Below are 17,062 nucleotides of genomic sequence, written 5' to 3' on the forward strand. Positions count from 1 at the left end.
TAAAATAACTTTCAGATGTTTATGGTACACATTATAGTCGGTTAATAAAATGTGGTTACCACCTGGCGAGAAACTGCAGATTCTACATTACTAATTTTTAATGGAAAATGGCGGCTTGCACATCGATACTCCATTAAAACAAAGTACTAAAGTAATGAGCGCAAAGAGATGCGGACTTGAAGAAATGACTTTGGCATAAATACACAGTAACATATATATATATTATACATACATATATAGATATAGATACGTGCTCTTCTAAAAAGTTGCACCAACAAAGTGTCATTCCATCACTCATTCATTAATTGCTGAAAGCAGGTTTTCGCCATTGCACTGACATAAGTAAGTATGTGTAATGCCAAAAGTAAAGTTACCTGAGCAGAGCAGTCAAAAGAAGTGTAGGGGATAATATCAGGCAGGAAATGGCAATAGCTCCACATACAGCTGAGACGCACTCTGCGACCAAAGGAAGATCAACGAGATGCATAGTTCAAGAGCTCTCACACCACGGATCTACACGAGGTATGCACAATTAAAACTGCAATATTCCTTACTCTCAAACCATTTCGAAAATTAGATATTCCACCGGATTTCTCCCCGCATTGCGTTACCTCTTTCGGAGTTCGTGCTTTAGTTGCTGATGATGAAGCGGCGTTATTGACAAGTTGGCTCACGCGAAAGTTAAGGAAAAGTACGACAAGGACAGACGGAGTGAAATTCAAGCGTAAATCAAGGACATTCGACGGGGATTCCCGATTGTGGCTAAAAGCAAAGACATGACGCCGCGCGAAGGACACTTGTTGCATTCGTGCTACATGCCCCAGACGTTTTTATGTACGCCCGCATATGTGAGCACAGCAATTTCTGATGTTTTGACTAAAGCAGCCGCAGAAACAAATGCTTCCTAAATATTCACAGTTATATATACTTGTATATATGTATGTGTGCTAAGCCCATTTGTAAATAGATACATATGTACGCGTATGTGGAGACGTGCATCCTCCTATTAATGTACAACAAATGAGCAGACAAACACGTGGTCTGTTGGATGGGCGATTAAGCAAATGGGCGGTTGCGAACAGACTCTTCTACGAGAAAGTGAAAATGAATCACGATTGTTTTTTTGTTTTTTTTTTTGCTTTCGCCACAGTGCCAACATTGAACAACTAACGCCAAATGTGTGTACGAAGTTATTTGTAGATATATATGTATGTGCATACACCCATCTGTGTCTAAAGAACACTTACTTACTATATGTGGATATGGAGCAAGTGGAGTGAGCGCGAAAATTTGCGCGAAGAAACAAGTTCAACACTGGTCAAGCTCACAAATTGACCTGGGAAGAGGATACACAAGGAGATGTGCAAGCGGGCAGAAGAGGTCAGCGCAATAACCCACTTACCTCAAATGCCACTAATTTCAAGCGCATTGAACTTGTACTACTTAAACGAATACGTACCGAAGCTCCGCACTACTTTAGCTATATACGAGTACATACTTCTTTTTTATTTACTCTCATTTTGGTACTTTGACGACCCGAAACTCACTTAGTCTGCTTGTATCAGACACCCAAGCAAATATTTGTTGCATATGCTAAAGGATTGCATGGTGCCGACGGCTTTTCGGAACTTTGGGTTAGGATTGGACTTAGATTACTTGGGTTATGAAGTTAGAAACCCAAGTTACTTAGGCGTTATAGCATTGACAGACGGCAGCGTTAAACCAGATTAATTGCACTTTTCGGGATTAATTCAGGAGTTACCACAGCTAACTCCGTTGCTGAATCCAAAAATAACTCTCAAAATTTTAGGGAGTTTGTGAGATTTTCGTTGGCAACATTGTTAAAAATGGCCAATTTTCATCTATTGTGAATGAAATACAAGCAACCCTGACAGCTGTTTATCAAATTCTCAATATAATATCAATAAAACTTCTATGTTATGATGCAGTTTTAAAAATAATGTGTTGATATGCTTTTGTAATAAAAATGGATTGGTAAAAATTGGTCGGCTAACAACCGTAATGTTTATCTTCTATCAATTTTCATTGAAAATATTATAAAAAGGACAATGAGCTTTTTATGAGAATTTCAAACTCGCATAGCTGCCGTCTGTCACCTACAAATTTGGATCTGATTAAGTGCGCAGTTAATCCGGATTAACGCTGCCGTCTGTCAAGGCTATTAGGCACAGCATGAATACACACCTAAATGTACATTCTCTCGCTCTTATTTTTACGATATTGTTGTACGGTAGTTTTAAATTTATAGTAGGGAGTATTTTTTAGGTGAACGTTCAGAAAACTCGGAAAAGGTTCCCAATTTTACAGAATTTTTGGCCAAAATATAGCTATTTCCAATATGGTGTTGCCATCACAGTGGATTTCTTTCAAACCCCCACCAAAAAACATAATATTAGTAAAGCTAGCTGGCTCCAAACTGCTAAGCTTCCGTAAGAAAACAGACTTATTCAAAGATTTTCCATATGCCACAGCGGGATTTAACCCCAATGTCAGTTCCGGACCCAATACACTCATCTAGTTCCGAAATTACGGTACAATAGAGGCCCGCTAATCCGGATCAATTAAAACCGGCCCCTATCCGGAATATCAGGGAATCCGGATTACCAAAGACATATCAGAACTATGTACTCGTATTAAGAAAAAATATTTATAAATTTCTGTTTGTTTATTATAACAAATAATACACATGTTCCAAAAAAAAAAAACTTAAAACAATAAAGCATAAAAGTGAATGTAGTGAATAATAAATATGTGATCCGGATTAGAGAATACGGATAGAGAATGTCGGTCCGGATTACAAGGGACATAATAGAAATTTTGAATTTTTTAACCCTGTCCGGATTACAGTGGAATCCGGATTAGGCCGTGTCCGGATTAGCGGGCCTCTACTGTAGCACAAATCTAAAAAATACATATTTTCTATTCCGACGTGAATTTACATAACTGTCCATTTTGTCAAGTTAGTTCAAGACATCATTCAAGATACAATAAACGATCATACATATATTCGCCGTATGTACTGCAACACCAATTCGATGGAATATAATTTTTCAATTCCAGTCTGAAAATTCCGTCAATGAGTTGGCTATCAGGAATCACTTCCCCTGTCCATTATTGCAATACTAAATAACGCTAAATGAGATTTTCACAAGTTTGTAAGGAAATGAGTCCAGCCATAGGCACTTGAGGAGCGAAGACACTTGCAGCGTCATAATCGACAACACGAAAACGATACTTTGTGTCTTGGATAATAGTTTTGTGGAATTGCAATCGTGTTGCAAGTGCGCACACATATCTACACATTCACCGGAACGCATGGCATTGTCATAATTGATCACACCTTAGCATTTCTCGATGCTATAAAGTACCATACATATGTACATCTGTTCTGCTTTTACCCACTGTTGTTGTGGTTGTTATTGGTTTTTAATAAAGCAAATATGCCAGCAATAAAGGCAATCAAATAAAGTAAGGAGCTGGGAGTAAGGCAAGGCAAGGCAAGGCGTGAACTGCAGCAGCCCTGTCTTCGTCCGCCACTTTTGTACTGCTGAGGTGAACCGTGTATTTAGTTCAGTGTTTGTGGCTGAACTTGTGCTCCTTCCGAATCGCAATCTTCGACGCAGACAATTGTTGAGTTTCAACACCTTCCAGCCAAGTACTCAGTCAACCGGCCGCACAACCAATTTTCCACCACAACGAACGCCACAAGGTGAGAAATGAGATTTTAATCGGACTTGTCTGATTTCAAATGAGCTTTAATGGGGAACCTATTTAACGCTTTTTCTTACCTAAATGCTGTGCCCTCTTCATTGTTTTGTTATTCCCATTTTACTCCTAGGTATGTCATCTACGAGTACACCCACACCCGTTTACTATTGCAGTCTCACAGTAGTTGTGTTTCATTGCAATTTCCTTGCGCATTCACCTGACATTTCAGCTTTTCGTTTCGATTCATTTGAATTGATTTTCTTGAGTTTGAGAAAACATTCCGTTCGTCGTGGCTCGGAACTAAGAGTGTGAGCTCTTGCTTTTTAGTTCACTTCATTCATAAGTACCGCGAATGTTGAGCAAGCCCAAGTGGTGTAACGCAGTAAAGTTTTCAAGTAAATATCTCCGCTTGTTTTGCATCATTTCATTCATGGTTGCATTACTAACAATCATTACCTGAGCAGTGCACTACGTGCGCACACATTCACATATACGAGTATGTCCATAGCTGTTTACGAGTTTGCGAGAGATTCCAGCCACCAGATCCGGCATCCCGACTGAGACCTCACACTTGGTTGCCATTAATGCTTTAATAATAACTACATACTTGTATGAGCTTGTTGAACGCAAATCGCGATAAGCACCAGAATCCGCTGCTGAGCAATGAAACCGCAATAGCCACCCGTATTCCGCATAGTGTCCTCTGGCACTTGAGCCGCTGCCACCGATATCGGCCCGTTAAGCAGCAATTCACGCAATCGCCACAAAACCAAAGAGATGCAACAACAAAAAGACGCACAAAAGAACGCCATAACTGGAGTTTAGGCCGGGTCGCGTGGAGAGTAAAGAACGGATCGCTTAAATAGCCTTTTTGCTGGCGAATGGAGCTGCAGCTGTTCGGGTGTGAATTGCAGAGTGCGCGCGTCGCAAAGCGTTCTCATACCCACATAGATGCCAACTGATGTATGCGCGTATAGAACACCAGTGGAAGCGCGCACTTATCTACATAAGTAGGTCCATAATTGTGGCCTCGTTTTTGTTTTAAACCAGCTAAGCGTGCGCACATGCGCGTGCTCCCAAATGCATGAAACGCGTACAAAGGCGAAAATATCCGCAATTATCAACACGCAGCGCAAATATCCCTAGGCCTCTACTCCTCTACACCCAGTTGCGCTTCAATGTTGCACAGTCCCTTTTTTGCATACACATCCTCGCATGTCAGCGTGTACGCCGATATGTTGATACCATGAGCTCATAACAAGCCCACAGAACAAGCCTACTTGCTACACTGTACGGAAGGCGAAGGTGTTTTTCGCAGCCGACTTTTTGACTTTGGGCGCAAATGCCCAGCCAAAGCCACATACACACTTTCACATAGTACTTGTGAGTCACCATGAAAATATTTATATTTCGACATTTAAGCAGAAAATATTGTGTGAGACCTCGTTATCTGCTGCGTTGTTTCTGATCGGTTTGCATTCTTTGGAGATTACGCGGGGGTGATGGAGAGATTACGCGGGGGTGATGGAGCAATTTTTAACTTTTTTACAATTTGAAATTTATAAATTTCTGTAACTATGTTTTTAATGCAGCTAATCATGCTGCAAGCAACAAACGACTGCCTCTGCGTGCTATATGTCAGAGGCTCATCGAACTATCTCTCTAGCTCTATTTTGTCATATTTTCTAGACGTTGATAACTAAATTAACTCTAACATAAGTATTAGTTTCATATTAATTTTAAATTTCACGTCATTAACTGAACACTGCTATTTTTTTGCTAGGAATCACGATAAATACTAGGTTCCACATAAATGTGTGACCCAGACATAAACCATTTGCTTTACTAAAGTTTGGACCAAACCAAAGGATCGTTTAAGTAAATGACTCAAACAAAAGGCATTACAACCAAATTCAAACACACCACCTACTATCCAAAATTGTCCGCAAACTCAGCGAAGCAAAACGTAGAGAGAGAATATTTGTAGGCCGGCAAATACGGCAACTTATAAAGAATAAGAACTCTGAAGAAAAACTGAATGATCAGGCAAAACTCACTCGGAAATGCTTGGTGAACGTTGTCCCAAAATTTTCTAGGAAACCATGGTAAAATTACAAAGACTTAATGGATGAAGTAATGCTATCATGTCATATAAAGATTTGGGGTGTAATTTGTCCTTAAAAATACATGTGATGTACACTCTGCTGAATTTCTTTCTGGCAAATTTGGGTGCTGTGAATGACGAAAAAAGCGTGAGGTTTCATCAGGACATTTCCGTTATGGAGAAGCGCTATCAAGGGAAATGGGGCGCAGGAATGGTGGTACAGGGTTTGTCCGGAAAGTTATAGGACTGATTTTCAATAATAATAGGACAAACATTTTCGCGCGACGTGTTTCTGTGAGTGATGTAAGCCGAAAATGCAGTGTTCCTTAGTGCAGAGGTTGCGGCTAGTGGAAGTGTGCCAAGAAAATTTGAAGATGTGTTAAAGGGTGTTTTTATTAACGTAATCACAAGTGACGAGTCATGGATCTTTGAGTATGATCCCGAGATAAAGGGGCAATCTTTCGAGAGGCACACGCCGGCGTCTCCTCGCCCAAAAAAGGGAAGAATGAGAAAATCCAAAGTGAAAACGATGCTCATTCATGACTTCAAAGGCAGCGTCCACCGTGAATTTGTTCCCACTGAACAAACCGTCAACGCCGAGTTTTACATAGAAATCGTCAAGAGACTCAAACAAAGGGTCAATCGGGTCCGACAAGACATCGCAGCCGATTGGAAGTTGCACCACGACAACGCCCCCGCACACACCGCCGGCATCCAAACGCCTCCGCAGCCGACCTACAGCCCAGATGTGGTCCCCCGGACTTTTTTTGTTTCCTTGCATGAAAAAGGCAAGCATTTGAGACGACAAAATTGGTATTCTATATATATGTAAGTCACATATAGGGATTTTCTTTTCTTTGATTCGTTTTATACCATTCATCCTATAATAATACATGCGACATTTTATAGAGGAACTCATCTTGTTCATTGAAAAAAGAGTGGAAACCATTAAAGCTTCAAGTCGCTATTGCTACATATCAATTTTATTAAGATCAAGAAAATTACTGCTGATATACTCTCCTGTACAATCCAAAATTAGAAAATTGCAAAGAAAGTAACGAAAGTAGTTATGTGTACATATAAATATACATATCTAAGGGATTTCATACAGACGCGTGTATTTAAGGCATACAGGGCGTATGAAAACTAAGGCGTCAGTATACTCGTATTATGAAACTTTTAACTGTAGGCATATAGCTATGAGTATGGTCTCACCAAACACCGCCCAACCTCCGGGGTCAAGCTGCCTGCAAAACTTGTATTTGAATTGTAATCACTTGACACTTTCCCCTCTCCAATTTTACCTCTCTCGTCGACACTTGCCAGCATAAATGGAAATGCACACTTACATCTTCACAACCACATGTTATATACACACATATACATATGCTATGTATATAATTATTACATAAAAATGTTTCTTTGTACACATAAGGAGAATGTGTCAGTTGCTTTAAACTCACGAGCACAGTGAAAGCGGAACGCGAAGATGTTGGAGGTAGGGGAGGATCCGCTGTTGAAACACACGCGTATGCGCTGATGGTACGAATATTTTTGCATGGATAACGGTGCATAGGAGTTGATGTCCAAGAGCGAAGCAGGCACAACTTAGAAGCAATTTTAATGCCGTAGCCATCTTCTATATTCTTGCATGCAAACGCTTGCATATGCTCTTGCCCACACACTCAACCATATCCAACACAACCACACAAGTTGGCTAAAGCACACACACACTTGCCTGGCTGGGCACTTCATGTCCTGGCTCAAAGGAGAAATTTTATGAAAGTTTATTTGCTTTTTGTCGCAATAAAAAATACTTTTCCTGTCAACCCGAGCATGTGAAGCGCACAAATACACATACACACAAACGGCATTTGTCTCAAATGAATGTCTGCGTGGAGTGTGGAGTAATTTTATATGAAATATGTAGATATATATTTTCACATGCATTTATGTATTTATGTCGGCACTAAGCATTAAATTTGTAATATTTACAATGTACTTTTCTATGTGAGCACATACATATGTATGTATGTTTGTATGCATGTGTGTGCACTTGCCAGTGGAAGCACCTATTGTAGCTATTCACATGCAAGTGTGGCTGGCATTTTATTTGTATCTGCTTCCCTCAACATACATGCATATATACATACATATATGTATTATAGTCCACAAGCTCTTGCGGGCGCATATACAAGTACTATATGTAATGGGCTGGACATAACCAAATACTTTCAAATTCAAAATTATTCTTCTCTTTTCAATCTAAAATACTCTCTCCTTCTACTTTTATGAATAGGGGAGCAGGCTAAAAAACTCACGACGACGTGCATAAAATTATGGTATACGAGTGGCATACAGGCGAGAGTTGTGTCTTGCTCCTGCGTAGGACATGCGCTCAAAACTGTCCAATAAAATTACGTTGCTCTCAAATTTTCATAACGCAATGTAAATAATTCTCCCTAACCACGCCGTTAAAGGAGGAGTTTTATTCAAAAATTTACATGCAATTTCTAGTAATAAAAGGCCATGGAAATGGAAAATGCTCGAATGCGACGACACATAACAACGTTGCAAGCTTCGGGAGGTGCAAGCGATTTCTATGTACTTACAACAGCCGCTATGTACACAGGCAGCTGGAGCTTGCTATGTAAACTTGCTTTCAAATTCATAAATTTTAAATAGAGAAATATTGGAAAATGTAATTTTGCCGCAAATGTTATAGCTTAAGAAAGTAAGGTACCTATGAATGTAGGTGCTTTGACGAAAGCAAATCGAATAGGACTCAAAATATTGCTGATCCACTCCTTTTTTTAAAGAATTGCAATTTCTGAAATCGTTTTGGATGGCGTGCAGATATTACCTTACCCTGTTACGGGACTAATACTTCGTGGTATTACGTGGACATAACAATATTCATACTCATATATAATAATAACAAATAATTTATGTTTTTAGGTCTGCTAAATGCTTGATGAAAAAGTTTTTACCTTTGAAGACAATATGCCGCTAGAATGCACACTGGCTCTTGCGTAGTGGTAGTAGACAACAAAGCTTTCAACTCATGACGGCCGCCATTTTGGAAAAATTAATGCCCCACGACGATCTTTCGATGATATCAATGCGACCACCACAAAATGCGGGAGAAAATTAATCAAAGATCTAGCAAAAGGGAAATGCATTGGAGGGCCTCACAAAAATTCCGAACCTGGGTAAAATATCACGTTAAATGCTAATTTGAAGAGTTAGACGCTTCCCACTTTATCTAAAATATTGATAATGGACCATGTCCATGTTGGCTAAGTAGACGACACCATAAGCGTTTTTATAATTTCGGTAAAGTTTACCAGAACTTAACTGACTAGGCAGGACTGAGGCAGCTGGTTGCCAACCAGATATTGAGAAATACTGAGACTCTGTTTAACTACAAGACTGGAAATACTTGCCAAGAATAACAATTAATAAGCGATTCCGTCACTCGGCGACCAAGCAAAGATTTGCCAACCACCCTCATTTGCATGTTCAATTAAACTTACATACACATCCGCATATGAACGTACGTCTGTCTATATGTGTAATTGCTCACTTACATACATACGCACAATTCGCACTACATACAAAATGGGAATTAAAGAAGCATTCTATTCATGTGTGTATTTGGGACTGTCTGCACCCACACACGCATATATAAGCACAGAAAAAACTATTCATACGTACGAAAATATATATGTACATATGTGTGTGTAGATGCATGGGAGCTATAAAAACAAAGCAGCGTCAACTAATAGCAGCCGAGATTTGATGTTGGTAATCAATGAATTAAAGCGATAGTGGCATCGGCGAAGACGCACAGCAGCTACCCGGAAAAGTGAAGAATTTTACCAAAAACAGTCGACACAGCCACGAAACGAAAGAAGCGAGCAAAGAAAAGTACGCGTGCTTTAAGAGGCTTCATCTTTCATGCCAGAAGCAGACCGCGACCACAACAAAAGCACGAAAGCATAGAAGCGTAGAATATGTGAAGAAGCAAAGCGCAACAAAACTAAGAAGAAACTTAGTCAATGAGTGGCGAATGTGGCAAAACAGAAGAGTTCGGTATGAAGGGGCTAAATAGTGCGACGACGACAACTTTAATGAGCAGAAATTAGCAAGGAACAAAGCTGCAACAGTGGCAACAATGGCAACAACGGCTGCAACGCCAGTGGCAACGGCCAACATGAAACCGGAGACAAGCAGGCTGAAGCTGAGCGCTCTGGACATGCAGCAGGCAAATACCAAACGCATTCCCTTTGATAAAGAGAGAAAAGAGTGAATGGCTAAGGGAGATTGGCAACGATGCAGTGCTGGTGGATGCGACTGTGGGATGCTGGAGAACACTGAGAGCACTGTCGACTCACGCGAGTCTGCTATTGTCGCATCGATTGGCTGATGGGGTGGTGTCTTTGGCGAATATGTAAAGTTTCTAATTGTACTCTTACAAACACATTTATTTTTAAATATGATTTCGGAACTTAATTTTTAAACAAACTCTTTGATTTACAGATTTACATAGAGGCAGTTCGAATGTTTAACAAACTGTCAGCGTTTCGTCGCTAGCGAAGTCGACGACATAAAGCATGATTCGACGTTCGAAGTTTTGCTCCACTGTCATGCGCCATGCGCTGCTGAGCTCCCGCGCAGCTCAGCTTGCGCTGATTGGCTGCTCGGCCAGTTGGAGGCATTGTTTACCACATCGAAAGCGTCAGCTCCGCTATTGTGTGCTCTCCCGTTTGGGGGGTGAAGGGAGCTGCCCGCTATCGTTTTTGGTGCTTTTGATGCCGCGCCGTTCGCTGCATTTCCCCAGTTTGATGAGCGCGTAAACCATTTTGAATAATTTGGCGTTGGCCGTGTTCTTGTGTGGCTGGTGGGAGAGCGTTTTTTGGATGAGGCGCTCTCTGCTTGTGTGGAACGTAATTTCGTGAGATGAGCTCTCTATTTCTTATTATTATTTACTGGCGTCATCTGTGCATATGTGCAGATTTTAGATAGTTTACTTTTTTGATTTTCATGCTTTGTTTTTTATTTGTTGTTGTTGTTGCTAAGTTTTTATTGCCATTGGCCGTTTGGAATTTGGCATTACCGCCGCCTGCCGAGTGCATCGGCTATGCTTTTTGCAGCCCTGCAGTCGCATTTTGAGTTGCATACATTTAGTTTGTTTTCGACCGATTCGTTTCAATATGGTACGGTTCATTAGAATTGTTAACGGCTTTATAAATACATACTAAACAACGTCGATGGCATAATTTGTTGGAAAAAGTGCGCATAATACTCGATACCTAAATTAAGTCGGTCCGTAGGGTTGGGCGCGGGGTTGGTTTGTACTTGTGGTTGTGATTGCGGTCGCATTCAATTTAGGGTAAATGGGTCCTATCGATAAAGTTGCTTTGCATTTGCTAAATAGGCGAGATTAACAGAAAACGCGGACGGAATTGGTGTCACTGGCTAGTGAGAATTGTGCATAATTACATATTTGAAATCTTTGAACAGGCTGTATTCAATAGGAACACCAAGCTATTGAGTAATATTGCCCGATAATCACCAAACTTCCCGGTGTAAAGCTCGTGGCGGTTGGAAGTTTTGTCAAGTTTACAAACGCTTTCAACTGAATCTTGTTTAACGGTTCCATACGAGTCCATTCAAATTACATATTTATCCCTGCGGTTATTGTAAATGAGTGTGTATGAATATTCCACAAAAAAATCCTGATAGTGTCGGTCTTACAAATTTAGCTGTGATTTTAATGAAACATTTACGCTTTTCAAGACCTAATATATTTAGACAGAAGATAGTTTTATAATGTTCGGGATTTTATTGACCCAAAAGACTGTTCTTCCTTCGGTTTTGTGCAAATCGGATCAGAACTTGATATAGCTTTCCAATTTATTAGATTGCCTGCTCTAAGTATATACATACATACATATGTACACACATACAAGCCGGCCGATGCTCTACTCTCCCTATATTCTGTATATGAACGTTTGCGTGTGTGTGCGTGCGCTAACACAATTCACTGCACACGTGTGTGTGAATGAGCGCTTACATGTTTTCGCAATTGAAATTTTTTAGTGTTTTGCTGTCACTTTCATTAAATTCTCGAACTCTGTCAATATCATGGCGACTTTGCTGTTGTTGTCTCACTAACAACAGGGCCATTAAAAGTATTGTGCTGCCACATAACTTGTCCTTCTCAAAGCGATCCTCTCCCAGCATTTTTCCCCCATAACAATGTCGCCTCTCCCTCCGTCAACAAATTGCTTCCCACAATAAAAAATAAGAGCAAAAGGAAATTTACTAAATGTTTGAAAGTTAAAAAAAATGTAGTAGCCCCACAAGCTGCATTAAAGAATGGTAGTAAGAAAGACATGAACGAAATCCTCCCATCGCTTGGATGCTCGGCGCTCGCTCATGTCCACCGATTTATGCGGCGAATTGTGCGGCTGCCTCACTTTTTCAGCACTCAGCCGGCTATTGTGGGCCAGCGTAGGCTTTTTCATTGCTGCAATTGTGTTATTGTTGTACGTGTTGTTGTGCACTGCGACTTTGGCAGACGGCTGTGGACGCGGTCGGCGCGTTTTTTGCTGCCTGCCTTGTTGGCCGGTCAGTCGAGTGTCGGAAGTCAATCAAAAAGCCCGATGTCACATGCAATTTCTTAGGCGATTCTGAATTGATGAGCGCGAAATGAGCGCGAAACGCACTTTGATTCATTTGAAAAAGCCGCAACCGCTAGATTGAACGACTTGCCGCGCGCCGACTTGAAGCCGCAAACGCGAAAAGAACAAGCAGAACAAGAAAGAAACTAGCTAGCGAATACTCTACGGTTGTAGGGATAAGGCGGCAAGGATTACCGAGATACCAGCATTCCTACACATACACACCAATGTACATACGCATACATTCGTGTGGCATGTGGCCGCAACGAGAATTGTGTGTTTTCGCGCGTCGCTCAAGAATTGTAACATACAATTAGTTCGCAATTGTTTTTGAGTGAAAATCAGGCCATTAAATTGGCAGTAAGGCAACGCTCGCGGCGGCAGTGTTTCATCGTTGCGTTACAAAACGACAATTTACATTAGTGTCCACACACTCACACCCAGTCACTCATAAATATTGTATGTGTTGGAGACGGTGGAATCGCGGAAGCGCCTTTGACTGGCTACCACAATTCGATTAAAGGGGTAAATCTTCGCTCTAAGTGCAAGTGTATGTGTGTGTGTGACCGTAAGTATAAGACTATTGGAGTGAATTACTTTGCCGACGGCACTCTCGCTAAGGCCACACTAGTGATCTTCCGTGCATCGTTATTGAAATTTCCGAGTGCTACAGGGCGTATGTGTGTAATTTGTGCGCGCTTTCCTGCCCACTCGTTCATAAACGACGAGCATCGACAAAACAGCTATTTGCATATCTACTTGAGACGAGTTGTGTTTCAAAGTTTGTTTCCAACCTTGAGTTACCAAAGAAATTTGTTCAAATACTGATGTGAAATGTGAATAATATCGGCAAGCGCGAGAGGAAATCATAGCCGTCGGAGTTGGACACAATAGAAAACGTGAGTTTTTATCATAATAACGGAATCTTCCTCAAAACGCAGTGAATATTTATTGAAACGAAAGCTTAAAATAAGTGGCAATCTGTTGAGTTTTAAGAAATTCAAGTTTTCGAATTTATTTTTCAAAATTTAGTTGCCTAAAGTATTCAGAGAACGTTGAGTAACTTTAATACTAAAGCTCAAGGAATGTGAAGCAGTCAGAGTTTTGGTGAGACGATTTTGAAAGGGAAACTGAATATAATCCAAATAGAGTCGTTTTTATGGAGTTCGATTCAGAAGTGGAATCATCCCCGCGGCAGCTGAAACAGTGCAGAGTTTCGTCGGTCACATTTCTTACTTTTCCAATTTCAAAACTAAAGGCCAAATGCTGTACACAATGTATGCTCTTCGTTACTACACTATATATAATATGTAGTTAAAGGCATGTGTGTGCGCGTGTATGTACCGTTAGCGTCGGTAAAAGTACAAACGCTTCTCGTGTGCTCGTCTTAATGGGCGGCAATTGCTTTTGACATGCAAACAACATCAGTATCCAAGTGATAACATCGAAATGTACGAAGTTATCATTTTCTGTACCATCGCCGGTCTATCGCTCGCACTTTAATGTGTTTTGCATGCATTACAAATGCAAACAAAGCTGGAAAACAACTCATATCAGCGCCTTAATTTGCGTTTGTTCTCGGAAAAACATTCAAATGCTTGAGGCCCATGTGTGGCTGGGCGGTGTACGTCCTCTGAGAGAGGAGTGGAGTGGCGTTTAATTGTTGCGACCACACGAACATGTTTGCAAACACCTGAGGAGTTCTTTTGTTTTGAAAATTTGTTTAGAATTTTCTACTTTTCATTAATGAGCTCTAAGGAATTTAAGTTTTTGAAATTTATTTTTTAAAATTTAGATATAAAAAGTATTCAGAGAACTTTGAGTAAATTTTATGCTAAAGCTTAATGAATGCTAATGTGAACCAATAAGGTTTTTGGTGAGACGATTTTGAAAAGAAAGCAGAATATAATCCATATAGAGTCGTATTTATGTGTTAGAAGCGGACCATATTCAGCTTATTAAACTATTCGAAATATATACAGATACGAGTGGATCTAGCGACGCTTTGCTGTGGTATACATTTTATACTATTATTCATATAATAAACCACTCAATACAGTGAAAATTTTATTTACGAATAAAGGCGAGAACGTTTTTGTCGGTATAAGAATCCAAGGGACTGTACTAGTATTTTGAATATGTTCATAGGAAAATATAACGAATTTGAGGCTGCTTTCTCAATGCCTGGTTACCAGCCTTTCTGCCCAGTTAATAGAGTTGTCCGCTTAATAGAGCGTCCGTTTAATAGACTGCATTTCTTATTTATGAATGGTTTTTACTATCCTATCTTCTAAGTTGGTTAGAACTGGACACAGTGTGCTAAATTTTACTAAAATCGGTTCAGTAGTTTAGAAGTCCATCGCGGACACACAACGTGACACGTAATTTTTATATATAAAGATATACATATATGGTTGTTTGTGGGCACATACGTTAAATTACTCATGTACCGCGCGACGTCGGAGCGATTTACATAATCAGCAAGCAACATCTCGTAATTATGAAAATTTCAAATCCACTCGAGTTAAGTTCATAAATCGCTTGTACGTTTCAGGTAGTCCTCGAATGTAGACGCAGATAATTTAGTAGTCTAATCACTTTGTGGGCATCAGCTTCGGCTTATTTCGTCTGTCCATGACAAAGGCTGCAGATTGAGTAGCACTTGATGATTCGTAAAAATACTCCAGTCAACAGTTTAACACCAATTACAAATGCGATTATCTTGGAAGGGCGAGATAAATTGGGAAATTCACCTGTTCAGTGGTCTTTGCATCTCTGTGCGCTACAAAGGCAGTCCACTTAGCAAATTAAGCTTTCATCAGCTCGTTAAAATCGAAAAGAAAATTATCACTATTCATTTTTGGTGAATTTCTCCTATTTGTACTCGTATTGTTCCCCTCTTGTCTTCCAGCCAAGCAAGTGCGTAGCATATTGAAGGTAACAACAGCAATAAAACAATAATAGCTCGGAAACAAATCACCATCGGTGCATGGGTCAACATCATAATCTAAAAGCGCATCTGTACAACAACATTTCGAAACGGTTATAATGAGCCAAATCGCACGCAAGCAACTAAGCAACTAAACAACTAAGCGACTGAGCGGCTAAGCGGTTACGCATTCCAGAGACGTGGCAACAACAGCCCGATGCAAGCTAAACGCGAAACCCATAAATCATAATAAAGCGTTCGCTGACGAATTGCTGCCCCTCCGTTGAACATTCCGTCTTCAATTTTCGCGCTTTGTTTGGATCCACGCGCTCGTTGCCGACGGCTCCGGCAACATTTACACAACGCAACGCTGCGAGGTCTGAATGCCACTGCTTTTGGCAATGCCCGAACCAGAACGTTCTCTGTCTCTAATGACAGTGGCCGATGTTGCCGCCGCAATGCCCGTGGCGGAGGTGACAAAGTCGCCAACTCGAACCACTCCAACGGTGGCTGCGACAAGCAGGCCGAATGCGTCCAGTCATTCTATGCCTATCAAACAGCAATCAAATACAGTCTTAGCCTCAAATGTACTGACATCAACAGCAATAGCAACAACAGCATTGACAACAACGGCCGCAGTAACCGGCGCATTAGCCGGCACAATGCTTACGGCAATGGCTCCATCGAGTACGGCGATAAGAACAGCAGCCACTACAGGTGTTAATAGCCAAATTACAGACGAGAGAGGTAGCGTTACCTCGCCACATCATCACTCAACAGTTGGCGTTGTTAGCAGCAATTATGTAGTAAATGAAATTGCCACCGCCAGCAGCAGCAAGCCCGACGGAGCGAACGCAGCCGACGCAGACAACATCAATGGCAGTGTGTTTGGTGGCCGTTATGACGGCGTGTCCGATACTTCATCAAATCGACACCATCGCCGACATTTGAATGGCAATAGCCAGCAAGCTAACAATTGCGACGACGACTACGACGACGTCAACAACGACGGCCACGACGACGGAGACAAGGTTAATTGTTACGCTTCAGGCACCCGCTCCCCTCTGTGGCACGTCGGCGATAAGCAAATCTCCCCCGCTGCCCCAACAGCTCTAACGTCGGCAACAGCTTGCTGGCATGGGTGTTATTCGCCCACTCGCCACCAAGAGAATGAATCATCAATTAGCGCTGATGGAGTGACGACAGCACCATCGCCGCATTATCCGCAAATTCACGTCAAACAGGAATTCCTTCAAACGCAATACATGCAAGCCGAAGACGAGGTTGCGCACGGAGATGAAGAGCGAACAAATGATAACAGACAGACGGTGCACACAGCTGAAGCTGCTCCCGTCAAGCAAGGTATGTATGGTAATGTTCTCGGATGATTTTAATGTCATAATATACGTGTGTATGGGTGTGTGTGTGTGAAGGTGCACTTAGTACTCAGCTTCAATATACATATGTAGGTAATACGGAACACATTTTGGTATCGAATTAAACATCTCATTGAGGCTTCGAAATTAAATTAATATCTAGTAGAATAGTGGCGTTAACCGCTTTGGTGTTTTCTGTATATTTTTGAAAATCGGAAACATCACAGTACACCCC

General features: G+C 41.0%; 1 protein-coding gene and 1 long non-coding RNA gene across 3 annotated transcripts in view; one reads left to right on the forward strand and one right to left on the reverse strand.

The window, feature by feature from the left end:
- Positions 1 to 17,062, reverse strand: part of LOC126752367 (uncharacterized) — a 196,534-nt gene that overhangs the window by 79,366 nt on the left and 100,106 nt on the right. The gene's annotated exons all lie outside the window — the stretch shown is intronic.
- Positions 15,440 to 17,062, forward strand: part of LOC126752349 (uncharacterized) — a 46,521-nt gene continuing 44,898 nt past the window's right edge. Inside the window, exon 1 of the mRNA XM_050463073.1 lies at positions 15,440 to 16,813. Within this exon, the coding sequence (XP_050319030.1) occupies positions 15,835 to 16,813 (979 nt within the window). The 5' untranslated portion in view covers positions 15,440 to 15,834. The remainder of the gene's footprint in view (positions 16,814 to 17,062) is intronic.

This window comes from Bactrocera neohumeralis, chromosome 3, assembly GCF_024586455.1.
Source record: "Bactrocera neohumeralis isolate Rockhampton chromosome 3, APGP_CSIRO_Bneo_wtdbg2-racon-allhic-juicebox.fasta_v2, whole genome shotgun sequence".
NCBI lineage: Eukaryota > Metazoa > Arthropoda > Insecta > Diptera > Tephritidae > Bactrocera > Bactrocera neohumeralis.